This window comes from Apiospora aurea (assembly GCF_038362705.1).
Source record: "Apiospora aurea strain CBS 24483 chromosome Unknown utg000009l_segment0_segment0, whole genome shotgun sequence".
Classification (NCBI taxonomy): domain Eukaryota; kingdom Fungi; phylum Ascomycota; class Sordariomycetes; order Amphisphaeriales; family Apiosporaceae; genus Apiospora; species Apiospora aurea.
The window spans coordinates 629,305-652,122 of NW_027117396.1; the positions used below are offsets into that span (position 1 = coordinate 629,305).

The 22,818-nt window shown below is 54.6% G+C and overlaps 10 protein-coding genes across 10 annotated transcripts; 4 read left to right on the top strand and 6 right to left on the bottom strand.

Moving 5' to 3' along the window:
- Nucleotides 1-676: 676 nt before the first annotated feature.
- Nucleotides 677-1,956, top strand: PG986_013303 (uncharacterized protein; the record flags this gene model as incomplete). Its single annotated transcript, XM_066849525.1, has 2 exons — nt 677-1,708; nt 1,768-1,956. The coding sequence occupies 2 exons, from the start codon at nt 677-679 to the stop codon at nt 1,954-1,956; spliced, it is 1,221 nt and encodes a 406-aa protein (XP_066693668.1).
- A 776-nt stretch (nt 1,957-2,732) lies between these two features.
- Nucleotides 2,733-4,748, bottom strand: PG986_013304 (Nucleolar complex-associated protein; the record flags this gene model as incomplete). Its single annotated transcript, XM_066849526.1, has 1 exon — nt 2,733-4,748. One exon carries the CDS (start codon nt 4,746-4,748, stop codon nt 2,733-2,735), a length of 2,016 nt encoding a protein of 671 aa, XP_066693669.1.
- Nucleotides 4,749-5,073: 325 nt separating this feature from the next.
- PG986_013305 (60S ribosome subunit biogenesis protein NIP7) lies at nt 5,074-6,005 on the top strand (the record flags this gene model as incomplete). Its single annotated transcript, XM_066849527.1, has 5 exons — nt 5,074-5,097; nt 5,182-5,318; nt 5,391-5,590; nt 5,655-5,686; nt 5,754-6,005. 5 exons carry the CDS (start codon nt 5,074-5,076, stop codon nt 6,003-6,005), a joined length of 645 nt encoding a protein of 214 aa, XP_066693670.1.
- A 468-nt stretch (nt 6,006-6,473) lies between these two features.
- On the bottom strand, nt 6,474-7,996 carry PG986_013306 (glutamate 5-kinase; the record flags this gene model as incomplete). The annotated part of the gene is made up of 4 exons (XM_066849528.1): nt 6,474-7,135; nt 7,198-7,468; nt 7,528-7,826; nt 7,957-7,996. 4 exons carry the CDS (start codon nt 7,994-7,996, stop codon nt 6,474-6,476), a joined length of 1,272 nt encoding a protein of 423 aa, XP_066693671.1.
- A 687-nt stretch (nt 7,997-8,683) lies between these two features.
- On the top strand, nt 8,684-9,465 carry PG986_013307 (peptidase M76- ATP23; the record flags this gene model as incomplete). The annotated part of the gene is made up of 2 exons (XM_066849529.1): nt 8,684-9,283; nt 9,442-9,465. 2 exons carry the CDS (start codon nt 8,684-8,686, stop codon nt 9,463-9,465), a joined length of 624 nt encoding a protein of 207 aa, XP_066693672.1.
- Nucleotides 9,466-9,803: 338 nt separating this feature from the next.
- Nucleotides 9,804-11,154, bottom strand: PG986_013308 (serine/threonine-protein kinase; the record flags this gene model as incomplete). Its single annotated transcript, XM_066849530.1, has 3 exons — nt 9,804-9,935; nt 9,995-10,957; nt 11,059-11,154. The coding sequence occupies 3 exons, from the start codon at nt 11,152-11,154 to the stop codon at nt 9,804-9,806; spliced, it is 1,191 nt and encodes a 396-aa protein (XP_066693673.1).
- A 1,545-nt stretch (nt 11,155-12,699) lies between these two features.
- Nucleotides 12,700-14,835, top strand: PG986_013309 (LMBR1 domain-containing protein; the record flags this gene model as incomplete). The annotated part of the gene is made up of 1 exon (XM_066849531.1): nt 12,700-14,835. The coding sequence occupies one exon, from the start codon at nt 12,700-12,702 to the stop codon at nt 14,833-14,835; it is 2,136 nt and encodes a 711-aa protein (XP_066693674.1).
- Nucleotides 14,836-15,251: 416 nt separating this feature from the next.
- Nucleotides 15,252-16,197, bottom strand: PG986_013310 (uncharacterized protein; the record flags this gene model as incomplete). The annotated part of the gene is made up of 3 exons (XM_066849532.1): nt 15,252-16,025; nt 16,094-16,117; nt 16,174-16,197. The coding sequence occupies 3 exons, from the start codon at nt 16,195-16,197 to the stop codon at nt 15,252-15,254; spliced, it is 822 nt and encodes a 273-aa protein (XP_066693675.1).
- A 1,964-nt stretch (nt 16,198-18,161) lies between these two features.
- PG986_013311 (acyltransferase) lies at nt 18,162-19,125 on the bottom strand (the record flags this gene model as incomplete). Its single annotated transcript, XM_066849533.1, has 3 exons — nt 18,162-18,355; nt 18,410-18,734; nt 18,787-19,125. The coding sequence occupies 3 exons, from the start codon at nt 19,123-19,125 to the stop codon at nt 18,162-18,164; spliced, it is 858 nt and encodes a 285-aa protein (XP_066693676.1).
- A 1,389-nt stretch (nt 19,126-20,514) lies between these two features.
- Nucleotides 20,515-21,196, bottom strand: PG986_013312 (uncharacterized protein; the record flags this gene model as incomplete). Its single annotated transcript, XM_066849534.1, has 2 exons — nt 20,515-20,660; nt 20,746-21,196. The coding sequence occupies 2 exons, from the start codon at nt 21,194-21,196 to the stop codon at nt 20,515-20,517; spliced, it is 597 nt and encodes a 198-aa protein (XP_066693677.1).
- Nucleotides 21,197-22,818: the final 1,622 nt, after the last annotated feature.

The following is a 22,818-nucleotide window of genomic DNA, read 5'->3' on the forward strand; positions in this document are numbered from 1 at the left end:
CCTCTTACTTGCTTCAGTACTTACTTACACCTTACACGTGCTGTTTGAAGTCCCTTCCCGTGGCAGGTGTACTTCAGGTGGCCAGCTCCTCCCAGCACGTGCCCCATCCTACCTACATGCACATAATTTGATCGACCTCGCATACAAGCTTGATCTCAACTTGTACCTGGAGCTCCACATCATTCTCATCCTTGTCGACACTTGCGGTTGAGAGAGGACTGTTCCTTCGCGTGCAAGAATCCAAACCCACCCCAACGCTGACCATTCTAAGCAACATCCGTCCACTTGCGTTGGCATCCAGAATTCGTTGCATCAAGTTCACCTTGTAGTAGGTAAGCTGTTCCGACCGTCTACCTACCGTTCCCAGAGTTCCCTGCCTAAGCCCGCACGATCGTGGATCATACCTGGTATGGTGCTGCTGCAGCTGTCTTTTCAAAAGACATTTGTGGTATGCGAGGAAACATAAGTACTGTTTACTTACTCGTTCCCTTCTCAGGCCAAGTCTTGAAGACGCGATCTGGGTGGGTTGCTTCCATCATTTCTAGTACTCGTCAAGATATATGGAAATCGAGGCCCCGCATCTCACTTTCTTTCTCGCACCGACTCGCAGATCATGAACTGACACTATCGCGTAGACGCTTGTCCCACTTTCCATGGGCATCTATATCCAGTGAAGATGGAATACACCGATGAACAACTCAACAATGCTCGGCAGCTGCGTGCTTCCTTCCGGCCCACACAGCCCTCTCAGCGCAAAGGCGGGAAGAACAAGAACAGGCGTAATTCGTATACTGTTCCGAATAGTGGTTTCAGCAATGCCCCGAGCCGTGGCCTGAACACTGGTTCGAACGCATACAGATCGACTCCGAGTTCTTACACAACTGGCCCCGCAAGCAGTGCTGGATCCCGGGGAAGTTTCGCTCCAGCCCGTGGATCTGGATCGATGGCGTCTTCTTTCACCTCCCACCAGCGTGTTGGAACGTCTTCTTCATCTGGCAATAATAACTCACAGTCCATTCACGGCCCCAGCTATAGCTCATATGGAGGTCCGAGCACACCACGTGCTCCGCAGCCTGTTCCGACTGCATCCTGGAACAGCGTCACTGATTCCGGACCGAACGTGCAGCATGGTAGCAACGACTACAACGGAGCTGCCGCCAATGCAGCACGTACTGGCCATAACACAGTGGCCGGCTACACTCACCAGCCCTTACCTCCTAGCTCCCCCTCGGTGGCCGAACCTCGTCCCAAGGTGCATGGTGGACTCGCCAGCAGCCGCTACGCCGACACCAGCAAGGAATCCTCTACTGTACCTTCGTCTTCTCAGTCTAACGGCAATTCTCATATCCGTGTTACCACTGATGCGAATGGTCTTGCTAGTCCGGGCTTGCAGTCTCCTGATGCATCCCAAGCTCTGCCCCAGATTAGTAGTCACCACACTTCGATGCCACCGTTGACTTCTGCCAATGGATTTGGGGTTGGTCCACTTTCTAATGTTGGTGCCAAATCCCATCCCTTGAGCCACATTCGAGGCATATCCAATACCTCGGACGTCGAAATGGTTGACCTCGGCGGAAAGATTGGGGAGGGTAATAAGCCTCTGGGGGTCCCCGATCGCGGTGGTATTGACCAATTTCGATGGGCATCTTCCGAGTCCGCTCCTGGTGCTAGCGGCCCTGCAACTCCTTCTCTGACAGAGAATCATCCTGTAAGTATAGAGTCCCAAAGAAGACCCTAGCCAAATTATAGTACTGACCGGATACACAGTATTGGCGAACCGGTGCTACGTGGTCACTAGCCAAGTACAAGAACCCAACTTCTATACGCGAATTTGCAGAAATAACCGGTGAAACTTCACAGCTTAGATCACGAGAGCAAACGCCTAAGCCTAATTCGCGCCAATCTGCCAATGGTGCCAACAATTATGGCGGACTGGGTGCTTCGCGCTATGCATAGATGTGGCCACGCAGCATCACAAACTTGGGGGTTGAACCGAGATTGTGGCTTCTCGTCAACTGTACTTGTGTGTGGTAACATCCTACGCTGTCTTGCGTCTGCCGTTGCACTCCCTGCAGTCGCATTGGTTTGTCTGATTACCCCTGTACTTTTATATCGTTCGGTTCGGCGTCGCTCGTATGCAGCCCACTCTCCGAATATTGATGGTGGAAAGAGTCTTAGCACAATTTTCCTTGTTGGTACCAGAACGATTCCACGCCGACTCTCCTTGCATCGCTATGCACTGGTTTATGAAACGACATGCAGCAGCAGCAACAGCCATTAGCGTCGGCGACGAGTGCTAAGGCAGGCAGGCAGCATCTCAGAGGAGGTATTGTTTCTGAAGACCGACGCATGGGGATGAGAAAATTGCATACACATGAACGAACTGGTATGGCAGGCAGTGTCGCCCTATTTGCCTGTTTCTATAGAGTGAGGATAGTTTGTGCTTGGCCAAGAAGGACACCAAGATTAAGATCGATAGGTACCTCGATCTTTAAGTAGGTAGTAATGATGATACACGAAAACCCCAATATTCGTCCCACGGTTATGCTACTGGCTGTATGCCACTTGCATGGTGTCAAATATTGCAGTTAAAGCATGCATCAGCGCACGCTTGGTATGATATTCATTGCGCTGTCTAGATTGTGGTACCGTAGATCGGATTACCCCCTTATATCTTTATCACTACACCCAATACCAAGCCACCACCGACCCCCCATCACTTCCGTTAATCATTATCGCTCCTTGAGCATAGCCTTCTCAACTATCTTAACACCCTCGCGCACCTTGGGGCAGTAGTGCCGTCTCAGGATCTCACCCTCCCACACTGTAGTGGCGAAAGGGTTGGAGCTCTCGACGCTCTCGCTGAGAGGGTTGAAGACGCCATCGCCCTTCCTCTCCTCTGTGTCCCAGAGCGCAGCCACTTTGCGGCCGTGTGTACCACCCACGTCGGCCAAGAGGGCTAGGACGGCCTGGGCCGACTTCTCGGGCATGTGCAAGGAAGCCGACATGAGCTGCTTGGTGAAGGCGGCGAGGCGCAGGGGCGGCACGGAGCGGATGTTCCAGGGCGGGAGGAGGATGGCGGTCAAGGAACGGATGAGCAGGACGGTCGTGGTCTGGAGGTTGATTTTGTTGCGGGACTTGGGCGCTGCCGTGGCCGGGGCGTCGGGGTCCGGGAGATGCAGGGACTTGGCACCAAGCTCCAGGTCGGGGTGTGTTGAGAGTTGGAGAAGAGCCTTGTAGAGGTGGGCGGTGAAGAAGGAGAGGTCGAGATGCAGGTCCCCCCGGGCGTCGTGTGCGTCTTGGCCTGCGAGCAGCGCGAAGGCGGTCACGGTGCACAGGAGGGCCTCGCGGGCCGTATTGCGCGGTTTTGTCTCAAACCGTTCCTCTTCCTCTTCCTCATCGCCGTTCTCTGCCGCATCCGCTTCTCGGATCAAATCCTTCAGTGCCTCTAAGAGATCGCCAAAGAAATCTTGGTTAATCAAGTGCGCATACTTCGCCAAACCCTCCAGGGTGGCACCCATCAAGTGCGGTACTCCGGCCTTCAGGATGCGGAAGTACGAGGCAAAGACGAGCTTGAGTGTTTCGCTTTGCATACGCTCCCTTTCCTCGTGGCTGACGATGGCGTCGGCTTGGTCCATATCCTTCTGTAGCGCCTTCTGCTCCTTGTCCAACTTTTTCTGCTTCTTGCTGCGAATATCCTTCTTGTTCTTGAGCTTCTTGGGTCTCGGTCCATCGGCATGCTCAACATGGTCTTTCGAGGCCTTACCACTGAATTCGGACAGAAGCCGCAGATGGAGGAATAAGTTCAAGACACTTTCGTCAACCATGTAGTCTCTTGCCCTCATCATCTTGGACAGCAGACCTACGGCCTCAAAGGCTGGACGGCCTTCCTCGTCGTCTTCGAATAGACTGATGAGACTGTTCGCGCACTTCTCGAAATCACTATCAACCCTCCTTGTGCTCAGCTTGCCCACCAAGATCTTGATCAAGTCGGTTCGGAAGTTGAAGTGGGGCACACTGTTCAGCAAGGTACATGCACAGGTGATGGCGACGTTCGCAACGGTCTGGCCCTTTCCTGGTGCTTCGCCTCGGCCTAGTTTCGCTTGTTTGGTGAGCTCCTTGATGAAGCCCTGGTATCCCGAAACCAGTGCCTGTTCGTAGCCCCTAAGAGTCCGGACCCCCTTTGACACCAGCTCCTTCGGACCGTCCTCAGTCTGCGGTCTTATCCGGTAACCCGGAATGACATCCTTGTATACAGAAAGCTGGGTGGCCATTGCCAGCTTCTGTATGGCGGGAATCCGTGACTGTCCAATCTTGGCCAGGGCTTTGAAGGCACCAGCGTTGTCCTCCGGGTCTTCTTGGACCAGGGTCGCAATCTTTGCTAACTCCTCCTTGGCTTCCCGGATCTGCTGGGCCACGGGGATCTTCGGCGCCTCCGGTTTCTCCTCTTCCTCCTCGACGCCGCTTGCATCGGAGGCGTCTAACCAGTCCTCGTCGCTTACGACTGAGCCCGCATCATCTTGCGTGGCCTGCACATGTTGCAAGCGGCCATCGGCAAGCTTGATTGGTAGTCGTGTGCTCTCCTTCACCTTGGCCTGGGCTTTCCGGGCCTTCGTCTCATAGTCCTGCTCAAGGTCCCAACTGGCGGCATTCTTGAAGAAGGCCTTCTGCACCTTGGCACTTGACCGGCCATCGTCGTCTGACGGAGGAGGAGTGAGCTTCCTCTTTTTCGCCGGCCTGGAGGCCATATTTATTTGCGACATTTGCTTTGTTGGGATATATGCCTTTTTTCCTGCAAGTTGCTGCCCAAGGCCAGACTGAGATGAACATAAAATTTCCAGAGAATTGAGTCCAGGGTCCTTCTTTTCCGCTGTCGCCCCACTCGCCTAATCCCTGTCCAGCCACTCAAGCGGCGCCAAGACCAGATAAGATGGCTTATCGCAACCTTCGATAAGAAAAAGTTCTGGAGGATGCTACAAAGTGCAATACGAGACAATCCCCCGTCGACAATCCCACCCCGCGATCGTAGGTGATAGGAAGTCATATAACGTTCGCTCTGTACTCTCTGTCAAAATGCGCCCTCTTACAGAAGAAGAGGTAAGCCCAACGTCCCATTGCCCACTTACACGATTCTCCCCGTACAGCAGTTGGCTAACCAATGCCTCTCATTGAACCCGACAGACCAAAACGGTCTTCGCGAAGCTTGCGTCGATATGCGGCAACAGCTTGAAGAACCTTATTGCGCCCCTTGACAACTCGCCCACCGCCGACCGATATGTTTTCCGAGTGCAAAAGACCGTAAGACTCCATGATTTTCCGTCTGGCTGCCTTTTGATACCCCTGGCGCGCGTGCTTTTTTGAGGGGTGCGGCCTTGCGCACTACCGCCCAGTCCGATGCGCTCTCTGCAAATGACAAGTACTAACGTCCTCGGAATCGCTCTTCAAACAGGTGTCTACTATGTCCTTCTCTCTATGGCCAATCTGGCGACCACTGTGTCTCGCGACAACCTGCTGAGCTTGGGAACCTGTCTGGGAAAGATGACCAAGACGGGCAAGTTCAAGCTCCACATCACCGCGTTGCCGATTTTGGGTATGGTTCCCCCAATCTGAAAATGACACCCCCGAGTAGTTTACTAAATATTCTTCTTGGACAGCGGAGCACTCCCGATACAAGATTTGGATCAAGGTATGTTCCGAGCCCCCGAGCCCCTGGTTATGCTACCTCAGAGAGCTGACACCCTGAATCACTACAGCCCTCAGGTGAAATGCCCTTCCTTTACGGCGGTAACATTGTTAAAGCGCACGTGGGACGCTGGACCGAGGATACGCCAGAGCACACAGGAATCGTCGTTTTCAGCATGGACGACCGGCCGCTGGGTTTCGGCGTGACAGCCCGCTCCACCGCCGAGGCGAGACGTTTAGCTCCCACCGGCATGGTGGTCTTCCGACAGGCAGATGCCGGCGAGTACCTGCGTGACGAGGACTCTCTGTTCTCTTCTGGTTAGCAAGGCGGGCGGCGCCGATGGATGGCTATCAGACAAAAGAAAGGGGGAGGGGAGGAGGAAGCGCTCTCGCACTTATCTGCATCGATCAGCGGAGTTACGGTGTTTTGGAGGCAAAATCATATCAGCCATGGTTTGGTCATGGCTGCGATATCCTGCGTCATTGGTCTTCTTTAGTCGTTTAATTAGCACGAGGAGGCTCAAAGGCACCCGAATTTCAGCAAGTCTTCGTCAACCTCTCACACAAATAATGTTGCATTTGTGAAAAGGGATTACAACGTAGAGTCACGCTTGTAGACTCTCCATAACTTGAATGATATAAATGGCCCAGTGTCGCTAAGATTATAACATCGAGTGGTTCTATCCATAAATTAATATCCAACCCCCTTTTGGCCGTTCACCATCAATCCCGAAACACCCGATTGGAGCTTTGTTCTATACTTGGTCTTGCAACATACCCCAGAATACCGACTATGTCGGCGTCACAGGTCGGCTTTCGCGCTGGAAGAGGCTCACGTTGTCCCTGTCTGCCACATAGTCGCTATCCGCGTAACCGAGGATACTCTGTATCTCCTTGCTTCTGCGCCCCTTGATCCGTTGGATCTCAATATCAGCATAATTGACCAGCGCCCGGCCGACTTCAACGGGGGTGCCGTGCCATAATTTGCCGTCAGGTCCAGGCTCCGAGTTGCGTTCCACGACGACGATCCGTACTGCTTCGTGTGACGCGAAGGATCCCTCGACATCCAGCACGCCGACGGGCAAGAGCCCTGCCTTGTGGGCCAGAGCTCGATGTGCACCGGCATCGATGTATATAGTACCGTGGGGTGCGAGACCGTGAAGGAGCCAGAAGTAACGATCTCGAATAGGCTGGGGGGACGGGAGGAATCGAGTGTGCAATGGGGCTTTCACGCTGTCATCGGCTGGCAAAGGCCCAGTGGGTTCAGACAGCGAATTCTCAGTTTGCTGCGAAGATCTGCTTGTGGCCTGCACATGGCGGACAATCTGGGTAATGTTGCCGGGGCACGAGGAACGTGTAATGACAGTCATGACGCCAGCCGAAGTGGCGAGCTTAGCCGCAATTATCTTCGTTGCCATGCCGCCAGTCCCAAGGGATGACCCAGCGCTCGAAACTGGAAGCCTGTTAGTACCTAACTGCGTGCGAGTGATCTTTTGGTCGGTGGTGATAATATACCGTCTGCTTGTACACTATTGATGTCCTCGACAACCTCGATGGCCTTGGCGTCTGGGTTCGTCCGGGGATTCTTGTCGTATAGACAGTCGACATCCGTCATTAGGAAGAGGAAGTCGGCATGGACCATGCCGGCGGTGATGGCAGAAAGCGTGTCATTGTCGCCGAACTTGATCTCAGCAACGGCCAGTGTGTCGTTCTCATTGACAATGGGAATTACGCCCATGTCGAGAAGGCCCACCATGGTGTTTTGCGCATTAAGATATCTCGTCCGCTGCCCGTGGAGTATTAGCAAGTTGGTGTAAGGCCCACTCCTCTCTGAAGTCAACGTACGTCGGCGATATCATTTCTGGTCAAGAGTATCTGGGCGATAGGTTGCCGGTAGTGGCCAAAGAAGCTATCCCACAAACTCATCAGACGACACTGGCCGATAGCCGCCATGGCCTGCAACTCGTGTAGGTGCTTCGGACGTTTGTCCTGGTCCATCCGTTGCAGGCCAACGCCGATGGCACCGGACGATACGATGACGACCTTGTGCCCATCCTTACGAAGTTTTACGGCCGTCGAAACGATGAGGGTCAAGATGGGGAGCAGGGGCTCATGAGTCTTCTCGTCGACTATAGAGCTAGTTCCTGTATGTAGGTTAGACCGACTCGTTGTTAGAAGAGTTCCCGTATCGCATGCCCCACTATATCGTTCAGTTACAAGGAAGAGAGCACCCAGGACAGTCCGGCCTGGTCTCGGTAAGGAACCCTCACTTACCGAGTTTAATCACGACCGTGAGTGGCTTGGCGGCTTTCATATTGGCAGATCGAAGTTAGTCAGACTGGCCAAGAGGAGGAGGAAATGGAAGATTGTAACGCTGAAAAAGGCCCCAGAGAATAATAGTTCGTGCATTATGTATGAGCATGCCGGAGGACTCACAGGGCGCATTGTCGCCCGACAGGCCGGCCATTGTGTGTTACTTGGCGAGGCTTGCTGAGCTGCTTGGGTTATGAAAGGTCCACCGTCAGGAAAGATGCGTAATGTCTTCCAAGGATTTGCTAAGAAATGCCCACTCGGCGGCAGACATTCCCATGCGACTTTTCCGAAGTCGGTCAGAAAGCGAGCCTGCCCAGCGCATCATTGGCAAAAAGTCGATGGGCGAGTGGATTTAATGAAACGTGCATAACTTTTGGTCGGCCTCCAAGCGCTGCATAAAACCTCACCGCCCGGAAGAACAAGTACTGATGTACCTATACCCATGCTGCTCGAGGCCCATTCCCCGTCAATTGAGCTTTAAACGATCCAGTTCAGATAATCTTATCGCTTTTGACGATAGACTACTTATTGACGGATCAGACTTGAGGGCGATCTGCATCACTCCCGTCCTGTCTGTATAACACATCACGCCCCGCCTCGTCTCTGACTGTCTGGTTCCGCAACAGGAGCCTTGCCTTTCAAACAAGCGAAGCACCAGAGTCCAATTGCGCCCTGCCTCCCATCCACAATGGCGCCGCCACAATCGCCGGGCGCTGTGTCCGAAGCGGCCTCGCCCAGCAGCAGTAGTGCCGCAACAGCAAGTACCAGCACTGCCCCCGCCGCGCCGACGACCGACCTGCCCCCGATCGTCAAGAACGACCCCGCGCGTACGGGCTTCGACCCGCAGACCAAGTGGTGGGTGAACTACTTCAAGATCCTGACGGGGCAGATGACGCCCGAGGGCCAGTTCCACTACCGGGAGTCGCGGACGACGGCCAACGAGGCGGCCGACTGCAAGCGCTGCGAGGACTGGCGGGACTTTGCGCTGCAGCACTCCCCGACGGTGCGCTTCCTGCGCGAGAAGGTCGAGACCCTCAACGGCCGCCTCGACAAGGACAACGTCATCTGCCGCCGCTGTCCCGCCCGCCTCACCGAGGACGGCGAGATCCACCGCCAGAGCGGAGGCTTCAGCCCCGACCACGGTATCCTCATCTGCGCCAACGAGGTCCGCGACAGGTCCCACCTCGAGGACACCCTGGCGCACGAGATGGTGCACGCCTGGGACCACCTGCGCTGGAAGATGGACTGGACCGGCGACAAGGACCTGAAGCACGCAGCGTGCACAGAGGTAGGCTTATTCACTGGGCCCGTAGACTGGGAATTCTATCCTTATTTACTAACAATACTTTTCTGTTCAGATCCGAGCATCCATGTTGAGTGGCGAGTGCAGGTGGACGAGGGAATCCCTTACCAGAGGAAACTGGACGTTGACACAGCAATTTCAAGATTGCGTACGCAAAAGAGCCGTGATTTCCGTCCTCGCAAGACCGCGGTGCAAGGACGACGTGCAAGCCGTGAAGGCCGTAAATCAAGTCTGGGACTCCTGCTTTTCAGATACCCGGCCGTTCGATGAAGTATACAGGTAATAGGTTAGAACGACGACTTGTACAACAGCAATGACGGAGCCTGGAGTTAAGGATACAATGGATATTGTATGATATGTATATAATCAGGAATTTGCGAATACCAGTACTCCCTCTCCTTAATGCAAGATTTCCCAAGGTCAAAATTGAATCCCTCCCTGCCCTGAACGCCTACTCCTAAGCTTATATTACAATCAATGCGTTTCATTACTTCATTAGGATGGATCATTGACTCGGTCCAGACTTGGACTTCTCGCGGTTCGCAGCTCGCTCGCCCTTCACACAGTGCTTGAGAATCCAAGGATGCTGCTGAACCTGGTCAAGAGGTATCCTCTTGTCGGGGTCAAGGACCAGGAGCTAAGTAGTATCGTATTAGTATTACGTCCGTCGCAGGGTTGCAAAGGTGATGAGCTTACCTTCTTAATGATGTCTCGTGCCTCGGGACTGACAAAGGAGGGGATCGTCATATCGGCCCTGGCAATCCTCCGTTGTGTCATCACAGGCGTGTCCTCGAACGGCGCCTCTCCCACCAAAAACTCATAAGCCAGCACACCGAGTGACCATAGATCAACCTTCTCGTTGTAGAAGTTATCGGAGCCTCCAGGCTTGATCATCTCCGGCGGCAGGTAGTCCAGCGTACCGCACATGGTCTGGCGTCTGTTGTTGGGTGCGTGCACACTCCAGCCGAAATCCGAGAGCTTGAGCTCGCCGTGGATGCCCACCAAGATGTTCTCCGGCTTGATATCTCTGTGGATGACATGCTTGCGGTGCAGATACCGCAGAGCGCTGGCCATCTGTGCGACGTACTGGGCCGCCTTCCACTCGGGAAACCGGTTCTCTTTGCGCAGGTGCTTGTAAAGCTCACCTTTGCCGGCAAACTCGAGGATCAGGAAGACGCGCTTGCTGTCGTGGAAGTGGCCGTACAGCTGGAGGACGTTGGGGTGGCGCAGGTTGCTCTGGATCTCAATCTCGCGGCGGACCTGCTTCTCCACTCGACCCTGTTGCAACTCGTTCTTGTGCAACACCTTCAGGGCACAGATGAAACCGTTGGAGCGTTCACGTGCCAGATAGACACGGCCGAATTTTCCTTTGCCCAAGGGGCGGCCAATCTCGAACATGCCCAGGTGGAACTGCTTAATGGTGGGCTGCTCCACGAGCACAACGGACTTTCTCTCCGCTTGGGACTCGTCGGACGTCCTTGAGCCTGTGCTGGGGAGGGCCTTGCGCGTTGGCGAAGGAGGTGGCGGTCCTTTCCTTTGTGCTGCCTGGGAGGGAAGAGTGACGGAGGTGACGGTGTTGCCGCTCTGGGACTGCAAGGCGACCTTGTAGAGGCCTGGCCTGCTCGAGCTATTTGCTAACTGAGATGAGGACGGAGCAGCCTATAATGAGACAGTGAGCTTGATTTGTCCACATCTAAATCGGCGTGATAGATAGGACGATTATGGATGATGATGGCGATGATGATGATGATGGTGCATACCTTGGTTTTGTACAGCTTGGTGCCCTCGCCTGAGTTGCTGTTCTCGTCGTTGACGGACATGCGCCCGAATTGGGCCTCGAGAGCTTTGGTTGCCATGATCCTGATCCTGGTCCTGGTCTTGTTGGCCTGTGTATGGGAACAAGAGACTCGATGATGAAGCCCGATGACCAAAAGCCGTGGGTGTAAAAAGGTCGAATGTCTGCTGTGTGCTTTTCGTGGGGAAACAATAGGGTGCAGATGGATGGTAGGGGGCAAGGCATCTTTTGAAGTACTTTGTTAGGACTGGAGCAGTCCACTTTGTTTTTTTGAGGAGCTGAGACTCCCCCATCGCCGGTTCACCGGGCAACCAGCCTGGCTCCTACCGTTTTATCCACCCTGCTACTGCGAACACTGGACATTGATTTTCCAAACAACACATCAATCAATGGAAATTATTGACAACTCGCAGCAGATCATAGACAGCCGTACTCCATTTTTGGTGTATTAGCTGTGTCCATGCACTCACTCGGTTGGCAAAAAACGTGGTACAGTAGCTCAAGCAGCATCTCCGCCAGCTCGTTCGGTTGGTATTTCTTTACTTGCAGCGCAACTCCGAACATACGGTAATGTTGATAAATGCGGTTTTTTTTTTTCGTGGGCGCCTCTTGAGTTAGAAACTACAGCAGCAACTACTTACTTCATGTTGGAAATGACCTCTGGGTTCCGTTGCCAGATATCGTGTCGCTGATTATCCCAATACAAGTAACGATTCAAGCGGGAAATGCGCCCGTTTCGTACAGATAAGACAGTAAACGGCCCCGGTTTCATACTTCATACCAATCACGGGCAAACTCAGTCATCTGGTAAAGGCCATCCGGGGTAGGCGGTAGGCGGTAGGCGGAAGTGCACCGCTATTTTCCAGTCATCAACTTCCTTACCAATTCGTATTCTCGTTGGGTACATGCCTACCTACAAATGAGTCGCGAAAGAATTGGGCAGAAACCTTGAGAGAACTGGTGAGGCACACCTTAACAAAGCGGCAGATGCACGAACTGGGATAGACTTCCAGCATAGCATAAGAGTTGGAGTTGGACATGCCAACTGAGTAAGTAGGTGAAGATGCCTACCTACTGTACCGACATGTTTCGTAGCGCATGGTAATGGGTACGATCGGGCTACGGAGTACATCCTGTCGGGGGGCTTTAGTCTGCGGCTCGGCCGTGTGTCACCATCCGCCCCGTAAAATAGGTGCATAAGTGCCCTCACTCCTCAAGTGCTTGCCCGTGATCAGGCAAGTATGGACTGCAGGTGGGCTGGTGGGCTGTCAACGAGTCGGCGAGTGCCAGTGCGGACGTCAGAGTCCCAAGGTTTAGGTTACAAGATGAAGAAGTGCCAGGGGTCCGTCCGTTGCGCTACATAACCCAGTATCACAAGTTATGATCGTCCGGCCCCTGTCAAGTCGCGGCTTTCATTAACTTACTCGACCGTTTCTGTCGGTTTCTATTCAATGTTCATTCTTCAGATATTGCACCTACCAAACAACAACAACCTTCCCATGTTTTACTAATCATTTCGTCTTGTCGTGATACCGACACTTTTCTTATTGAATACGCCTTTTTCTTGCACGGGGGCGCGTGTATCGTCTAACAACTGTTGTTCGCAATGGCCTCTACATTGAGTGCCGCATCTGCGGTGGGCTCCGAAGTCTTCGCCGCCATCGCCCTTCTCGTCCTCTCCTTCGTCGTCCTGCTCATCCTGCGATACTACCTACCGCTCCGCTCGACGCCCGCCTACGTTCTCGTCCCCATCTTCTTCGCCCTCTGGCTGCCGGCCTTTATCGTGCTGCTCGTCCCCATCGATCTCGCCTCGAGCGCCGCCACCGACGATGTAGCCGCCCGCGGCATCTGGTTCCCGCCGCGCCTACTGCTGGTTTCTTGGAGGATAACGTACTGGCTGACGTTTGCGCTCACATGGTTCATCCTGCCCATCCTTGCCGAATACTCCGACGCCGGATACCGGGAACCACGAGACCGCGTCATGTACTCTTTGCGACAAAACGCTCAGTATCAAGCCCTCGTTCTGGGCTCCGGCATTCTCGGTCTGGTCTATTACTTCATCACCTACGGCTTCCACTTGGTTTTCCTCAAGGGCGTGGTTATGGCGTTGGCCTACTGCTGGGGCCTGTTTCTGGCCATCTACCTGATGGGACACGGACTCGTTACGATACCGCGAACACTGTTTCGAAATGCGAGCATCAGTGGCAGGTTGCGGAGACTACAGTCGCATGCGCCCAAGCTCTACGAAAGAATGGAAGATGCGATCATGAACCTTGAAGAATTGGAGGTCCAGGTGTCCGAGTTGAGCAAGCGCAAGACGGGTACCGCCCGGAATTTCCAGGAATGGATCGAGGAGTTGGCCGACATGTGCAATGTGCCCGAGTCACGACCCGGCAGCTCCATGCCGCGCATCGGAACCGAGAGTCGCATTCTGCCTACCGTCATTACCGAGAAATACATGGCTGACTTGACGCGCCAACTCGACCGAGCACGCCATGCCAGATCTCGCTATGTCGACGAATGGAACCTCCTGCTGCTGGATGCCTCGAGGACGCAGGCAATCCTGGATTCTGCAGCATCCAAGAAGCTCGACTTTGGCAGCGCCACGCCTGGTTCTTCGCTCCTCGAAAGAACGACTATTCTGAACCCCTACTCACGATATGTGTATCATGTCCATGTCCTACCGGCACTTCGAGTCTTGTTCGCGGGCTTTCTGGCCCTAGGATCTGCTTGCATTATATGGTCCGAGATGGTCAGAACAGCCTTGCCCAGCTTGTCGGTCATCCGACTCAGCGTAGTCCATCACTGGACTGGCGAAAAGGGGCAGGTGGGTTTTGCTGGCCAAGTGATCGCTGCGCTCTGGATCATGTACATGTGCGCGGCGGCCCTGACCTCGATGACCGAAGTCAAGGTCTGGAGAGGGCGCGCCTTGGTGCGGCGCAACACCGCCTACGAGTCCGGCTTCTGGTACGCAAGCTATGTCGCAAGGCTTAGTGTGCCCCTATCCTACAACTTCATGACCTTCCTTTCGCCGACGGTGTTCAAGAAGACGCTGTTCTACGACTTCCTGGGGCAGCTCATCGATTTTACACCCCTCGGCAACTGGTTCGATAACCTGTTCCCCATTCTTGTCCTCATCCCTGTCTGTGCGACCCTGTTCGGGCTGTACGGCAAGGTCAAGCGCATGGTCGGCTTCGACATGGATCTGGTCGACGAGGAGGAGAACGAGACGGGCTACGGCACGGGGTCGTGGCGCGAAGGCCGCGCCCTCATCGAGCGCGAGCTCAACGGGACCTCGCTCTCGCGCCGCGAAGCCATCATCGGCGGCTCGGCCGCACGGTCGAGCCCTATCCTCTCGGTGCCCGCCGCGCGGCGCGAGGGCGCCCCCACGACCCCGTTCGCCACCTCGCCCTCGTCGTACCGGGACAACGTGGCGCCGCCGAGCAGCAGGGCGGCGGCGGCGCAGTCGCGGTCGCGGATCGCCAACAGCGACGGGGACGCCGAGGACGACAACTTCTTCACCTCGCTGGGCCACCGCATGAAGAATACCATCGATACCATCGAGACGCCCAAATGGTTCCAGGAGATTGGCGACGGGATCAAGAAGCCCAAGTGGCTGGGTGGGGACGAAGAGGGCACGCAGGCCGGGAGCAGTAGCGGCGCCGGCAGCGGCAGTAATAGTAATAATCTAGATGTCAGGAGGTGGTTTGGGGGTGGTAATGATGGGAGGATACGGTTATAAGACCCCTGACAGGGCTGCCTATATTGGCATGTGACAAAATAGACTTGATTCATCGCAATGACAATATAAATAAATATTCAGTTCATAGAAACGACATCGGGCTCTGCAGCTCGAAAATGCTCTCGCCTACGTGACGCTTTATATGTGTAATACATCAGCTCGAGGGTTTCTATTCCTAATAGATCTTGTGAGTTGAGGAAATTGATCTCCAGGGCCAAACTGATAGTTAGTGTACACTACAACCAGACTGATGCAGCACCAAATGACCCTTGCCAGTTAAATAAGAACAGAATCAAATAACGAAGCAGGTATTTATCTAACTGCACTCAGTTCCGGAATGAAGATACAGATATGGCCACCAATCCAATCCAGCTCCCGATGAAACCACCAGCGAATAGATAGGAGCAGACACATGCTTAGTAGTCATTGTTATCGTCGAACCCAGCGCCCTCGCGCTTCTCGCGCCCCTTCTGCTGGACGCCGCCCATGCCCAGGGTCTGGCCGACCTTCTCCATGACCTTGCCGAGGCCGCTGTCGCCGCCTTTGCGGTCGGACGAGGAGTAGTCGTCGTTGTCGCGGTCGTTGTGGCCGCGGCGGCCGGTGGAGCCGTAGGCGTTGCCGGCGCCGAAGTCGTTGGCGCCCGTCGTGGTCGTGGTGCTGTTGCCGCCGTAGCTGTTGTCGCCGAACTCGTTGGTGCGGCGGCTGGTGTCGGACGAGCCGTAGGCGCCGCCGCCTGTCGAGGTCGTGGTGGTGGTGGATGAGCCGTAGGTGTCGTCGCCCTCGTTGCGGCGGGACGAACCGTAGCCGCTGGTGGCGCCAGTGGTGGTAGAGGAGCCGTACGTGTTGCCGCTGCTGTATCCGTCGTCGTCGCCGCGGCGGCCGCCGATGCCAGAACCGGTGGTGGAAGAGCCGTACGTGTTTTCGTTGTCGCGGCGGCTAGAACCGTGGGTGTCACCGAGGCCGGAGCCGGTTGTGGAGGATCCGTATGTGTCGTCATTACCGCGACGGCCGGACCCGTATGTGTCTGAGCCAGTGTTTCCGGCGGATGAGCCGTAAGGGTCCTGCGTGCGGGCGGTGCCGGACCCGTAGGAGCTGTCCTCGTCCCGGCGACCGGTGGCGGTGGAGCCATAGGTGTTGTCATTGTCGCGGCCCGAGGAGCCATATGTGTCCGCGCCTTCTCGGCGAGAGCCCTGTGTATGCTGTCAGTGACTAATACGGAGAATAGGTAGTTGCGGGACAAGGTGTTATTGTGACTCACATAGCTATCATTGCCATAGCTGCTCTGAGGTGGTGGTTAGCAACTGGGCTCAGTTAGAACAGAATATCATGTGAACTTACATCGTTGTTGTCGTTGTAAGACATGATGATTAAGTTGTTAAGGCTGAAATTTGGAGGTTTGTTTAGGGTATATAGGTAGGTAGGGCTTTCAGTTCACTTGTAGATAAGTCTGTATAAATGCAGGGTTTGATGGCGTACTTTCTTCCAGTTGGGAAGCACCTGAGGAGGGCACTGGTTTATATATCACGGCAGCAGCAAGCTTCAGCAAGCTGCCTCCCGCACAGCCCCCTCCCGTAGATGATGGAGGGGAAAGCGCAGAAAGGGAGAGGACGACGTCACTCGACATACCCTCGTTCCCCCCTACGGCTAAACGAGGCCTCGTCCTGCTTCGGGATTCGCGAATACCCCCGGGTTTGCGCGTCGTGTCTCTCATTCCAGGGGGCCCAGACCCGTACCTAGGAAAGACGTAACACCGATGTAGTAGCTGTCGTCATCGCAAGTCCCCTCGATTACATACGCCAACCGCCCCTGGTCCTGATGTCCCCATTGCTACAGCTTTTGAGACATGGGGGGGAGGACGAGGGATGCCATCAGAATATACTTTACGCAGAAGTACAGAGCTTCAGCTTGCACAGGAGCGGGCTGAGCGGGTGAGCATCTCGTCATGGCACGATTCTCCCCCTGTCGAGTTGACAGACTAGCTCTGAGCTGGCATGCCTCTTGGATCCCTGTTTGAACGGGACATGCAGAAAGCATGGAGCAGTGGTGGTGGCACGTTGATATTTGACAAGCGGCAGGGTGTACCATACCCAGCCGAACGATGCTATGTCGTCTCGCCGGTAGCGACTAGTGGTACACAGTAAAGGTTCGACCAGTTGGTCTAACGGGGATGCCCGCACGTGCAGGCAGTACGCAAATCATGGCGGCAACCTTGCTTGCTTGTCTCAAGCAATATACCGGTTTTGATAGAAACTCAATACGAGAGGCAGTAGTAAAACATCCCTTCTCTCTCTCTGGCTGCCTTCCCAAGAGCAGCCAGAATGCCCGAAAGACGGACAAACCTGTGGCGTCATCCAAGATCGCGATGCGTCGCAGTTGGAACATCCTACCTCGCAGCCTGGTACCCCAGCTTCATCAGCCAAAGCTTAAGGTAATGAGCAAGCACTCAATGCTGGCCTTGGCCAAGGGTTCTAGAAGTGGCATCCCTGCCGCGTACATGTATTCTACAAGGTATTTACATACTGACTTGCCGCAATACTACGTATCACAAGTTCCCTGTTGCATGGCACAGCAAAGCCACCCATAGAAGAGTCAACTCCCTCTTGCGTAAGTGAAGGGAGAGTGATACCTGGACTGCCTGCGTCCTACCCCGCTTACGTCAAGGCGTCTAGATCGCACAGGGGTCAGATCGCAAAAGGAGGGGCAACGCATACTTTCAGATCTCTGATTCAGCCAGTCAGCGTCTTCACTGCTGGACACATGGGCCATACCTATGGATGGTATCTGTAGACTGATTGCAATTTATTTTATACTCGATATACCATGGCTCAATGCTACAGCAGATGCGATCAAAGTATGTATGCCGCAATAATTATCTTATAATTGGCGGATGTGCCGAGGTGCGTTGTTTTGTTGCGTCTCAACTGTCGTGTGCATGGTCACGCACTCCCCCTCTCTAAGAGTATTTTAGGGGTCTTTTCTACTCTATGCCGTGGTATGCTTCGCCTCGCGTAGTCGCTCGCAAGTCGCTCGCAGCTCCGATCGTGTATGCAATGCAGCAAATAAACCTTGGGCGGTCGAAGCAATGCCAAGAACCTAACCCAAGGAGCCGGACCCCTTTCCGCGCCCACAGAAAGGGCCGTCTGTCCCTCCTGAACACCCCCTTCCCCAAGGAAAATAGTCTACGGGTATCAAATGCATGCGCAGTACTGTAGTCAAAAAAAGGAAGTGTCTCGACACTGCCGCTGCGAGATCATGGGGCTCTGTCCAACCAAGTCTTTCACTTGGCCAAAATGCTCATCTTTTCCAGGCAACATGTCTCCTGGAGATCATGAGATCGTGGCTTCAGCACCGCTGGCCTTTACCACCCCGTTGCCACCGTTGGACGACGGGACTGGCATGGGCCGTTTCTGCGCCTTGGAAGAGAGTGCGACCAGCTCCTGCAACATCACCTCTCTGGTTGAGCGGGTCAACTCGTCAACGTCGGCAGCAGTCAGGCCGGTGGTAGGAATAGGGTCCAGAACTAGTCAATTTGGTCAGTGAATAGGTCATGGACGTCTTCGCTTGGCCAACTTACCCTTGACGGGGACCTTGCCCGAGTTGAAAATGAAGCTCTTGACGTAGAGCACGTGCGAATAGTTGGCGACAACGACCGGGACGATGGGTACACCAGCCTGGACGGCCAGATGGAATGCGCCCTTCTTGAAGGGAAGGAGCGTGGGCTCCTTGGAGTAGCTGCGCGTGCCCTCGGGGAACATGTACACGCTCTGCTTCAGTTGCTTCATCTCGGTGGCGGCCTTGGCCATGGCTGCCCGGGCATCGGTCGAGTTCTTGCGGTCGATGAAGACGGTGCCGCTGAGGGCCATGAACCAGCCCAAGAAGGGCCAGCTCTTCAGCGACTTCTTGGCCGTGACGGCGCAGTATTTGGGGGAACATGCAGCCGAGCATGAGCACGTCCAGCTCGGTCTGGTGGTTGCCGACAAAGACGGCCGGTCGCACGGTGTCGAGGTGTTTGTCGGGGTCTTCGATCTCGAAGGTGATGCCGGTGGCGGCGGCCATGAGGAACTTGAAGACGCGGCCGGTGGCCCACTGCGCGCTCTGCCCGCTGCCGGCCAGGCGCATCGCGATGGAGATGATGACGCCGCAGGACGCGGTGACGACGAGGGCCATGTAGGCGGCGAGGGAGCGGGCGGCGAAGGCCGCCTTGGGCACGACGAAGGAGGCCATGTAGAGGACCAGGGTGAGGGCGACCTGGCCTACAATGAAGCAGGCAAAGTATAGTAGGAAAGACATGTCGAGGGTTGTGGTGCGGAAACTCTTTTTCGATATATTTTCTTCAGATGAACCGTTTTGCGGCAGGGCGCGAGTGTGGGCGACTTTAGCGCACCTGGAACTTGTCCCCTACGTAGCCGTCGGGAGGCTTGCTGAAGGTTTGTTGGGCTCGCGGGCAGCTGAGCAGGTAGGCAGATTTACGGTGCTCTGATTGGCGATGGCCCAATTGTGACAAGTAGAGACGGAGAGGGGCTTGGGTCTAGGGAAGTTGTCGGATTAAAACCAGACTGGGGGGGGGGGAATCAGCCATCCATCCAAGCCAGCCACACAGCACAAAAAAGAAACAAAAGACGAAGGATACCTTATGCACATGAGGAGAGAAAAGAGGGCGGGAGAGCGAGAAAGGCCACTAGGTATGAGTCTACGAAGCCTGTCTATTCAAATGGTGGTGCCGTGCCAAATCCGGGCTAACAGGTGGTAGACAGGCATCGGTCGGATGTTGCCATACTCTCTCACCGACACCGCGGGCGGCGGCACTTGATTTGTTGAGGAGTCTAAAGGTTTAAAAGGCCAGGACGAGTTAATCCAAAAGTGCTTCAATTTTTGACTAGCCTTGGCACTGCCAGAATCATCACCAACCACCACATCCTCCCAAGCACCTAACCGCAGCTTATACCTAGCCCGTGTGCATTGTAACTACCAAACCCGCTTCCTTTGCAGCATGTGACTCTCATCAAATGATGGGCACTGGCTCTGCACTGCGCACTCGCTGCAGCAAAGCATATGATCTTCCTTCATGCAGCTGTTGGGTAATGCTCTCGGTGGGCTAGTATCACTTGACAACTTCAAAGCCTGTAATTCCGCAGGTCATTCTTCACCCCATCCTACCCTCCCTGAGACCTACAGGTATACGAATCTTCGGCATGTCGCAGCCAGCCAGCCAGCCAGCCACCTGCGGGGTGTCGGGGTGGGATCTCAAAGTGACATACCAACTAGACTTTGGTCTCACGCGGGCAGACGGGAGATCACCAAACTCGGGGTCCAGGTATCTCCCACCCGTGATTGTGTTCCACCTCAAAGTTTGGCATTTGGAACACCTGCTTACCTACATACCTAGGGATGTATGCATTCTATGGTAGGTAGTGCAAGTGTTTATCTCCAAAACATCTGCTCGAAAGGTGGGTGAGCTTATGTAACGTGCATCTTTAGGTACCCAATGTTGAACTGTGTACTCAAGCCACGTGCCCCTAGCGAGTCAACATTCAAAATCATTAGCGTCCAGCAAGCGCTAGAAGCACCACCACCCGCACATCTAGCTCAGTCTAGCTCATACCTTCTCTCTTTCGAACCCTCCCATCCATACCGTGTTTTAACAAGATGGGTCGCCCAGTAAAGGCCGAAAGCCACTGCTCAGTATAGGCACTCGGTAACCCCCTGCTTAGCTCTGGTGAGCATCAAGATGGAAACAATGACGCCGTAAAGTCCCAGGACCTCGGCAAAGATCAAGATAAGTACCATGCCGACGTAGAGCCGCGGCTGCTGAGAACTGGCCCGCACTATCGACAGCCACCGTGGTTCTCATGGTCAGCATTTGTGCGCGCCATCAAACCCGGAGAAACTCTTGCTAGAGGATGGACTCACCGCCGGCATCCCCAACGATCCCAATGGCGAAGCCCGCCGCCAGGCCACCGAGGCCTACACTGACACCTGCGCCGACCTGCATGAAGCCCTTATGCAGCGACATCATCTCTTTCAGGTCGCCCGAGATGATGACACTCACGACAAAGCCGTAGATGGACAGAATCTGGGCCATGATAGCGCAGAGACTATGGGCATTTGTCAGCGGATATACCTCCTCTCCTTTCCGATCCACACACTTCGAGTTGCCAACAGATCGCATAAACAGCCGCATGGGAAGACTGACGTTGTTCTGCATCACTCGTTCGGGGCGGAGGATGCCCGACGAGAAGACGGCGCCGCTTGACTTGGCTGTCCCATAGGCCGCACCGAAGACGGTGAATACAATGGCTGCGGCGCATCCCATGCCTCCGAAGAAGGACTGGCGTGCCACATCGTTAGTTTTTCTCTCCATGTCGTTTATGGGCTAGAAGGCTGTCATATCACTCCACGTACGGCATAGACAGGGCTACAACCTACGTAGTTAGTTGCGCTCAACCCCAGGTGCCTGTATAGAGTGGAATGCTCACCAGCGATCAGGGTTATAGTTGTCCATGGTAGTGATATAAGATCTGTATCCCAATGCCGGATCAATCGGTGCGCTGATGGATCTGTGAGGACTAATTAATACCAGGGCAAGCTATTGTCTAGATTACGTGAACGCTATAGCACCGCTTATATACGGTGCGATCCGACAAGGACATTATCTGCGATGCTGACGGCTTGCACAAGGCAGACATATTAAACCGTATACTACTGGCTTTCAACCGGACGCCAAGACCCGCTGTGTGGTGATATACGGTGCCTGCATGACCATAGACACTTGGTATTGAAGTAAGGCGCAGTCAGTATATGGTGGCTGACTGAACAGAATCTGCCTCCCAGTCCTCCGTTGACGAAGCTATGTCCTTGCAGAGACGGCTGTGGACGAGGGACGCAGCGGACTTATATCTTGTCATCGGGTCCGGCTTGCCGGTGATTGCAGCGCTTCAGTGCGACGTGAACATGATGCAAGAACCAGGGATTGCCGAAAGGATCGTTGGTTGACGTAGTCGCGAAGACGGATAGTCGAACAAGCATGAATCCTACGAACTGTACGAGCGAGCGACATGATTCCATGTTCCCAGCACTGTCTGAAATGACAAAAGCCTAAATCGCCCTCGACCCGATTTCTTGGGTTCGAGATCCACTCCCCGACCTGTCTATGGCCGTTGAGATGCCTGCATGCCACACTCTGGAGATTGGCACCGCCGTGACGCGACTCGCCCAAGAACACGGCTGGGCAGAAAAGGCAAATTAACTGTATACACACCTACCCTGGCACGGCGTGTGCAGCAGCTGGTCGGGAGCAACGAACGCTGCTATCATGTACATTGTCTACCATTGTCTACCACACGAGACCATGGGTTCCCTCAGAAAGAGAATGGCCGATCAGCGCTATTATTAGACCCAGGAACGACCAAAAAGCGCGTGTCTCGGCCAACTGTTAGCCACCGTCCGGCGCCGAGCATCCGACTTTGCCGCGATGCTTCTTCGTATGTGGCTGACGAACGTGCAAGCAAAAGATAAAGATGGCAGGATGACAGCGCCTAGTCGCAACCTACACTGGAAATGACATGACGGCGCCATCTGCTTCTTATGTAACGTCCTGCAATGCATTGATTCGCTTCCTGGCCGTTCGAGCCGTTCAGGCCTTGGACCAAGCAGGTACTGTAAGTCTGTAGGTGGGTTCGGGGGCTCTCCCCTGGTCAGAACTGGTCGCTGGAAAGACCCCCGTCCGATCTTTCTGGACAACGCCAAGCGCCAGACTCCGCAGCCCGGACACGAAACGTTTCAGACGGGTTTGTCCTCTTTCGGAACCAAGACGTTCCTGTCAGGCCTGCCTGCACTGCCCTTCAAACATTGCCGAATGCCTCCACGATCTGCTGGCTGCTGGGTCGTCTTTCATTTAGGGCTGCCTGCGCATGCGTCTCGGTATGCGCCAATCCAGCCAGGCGGCCAAGCATCATCGCCTCGTTGCATAAGTCGACAACCAAC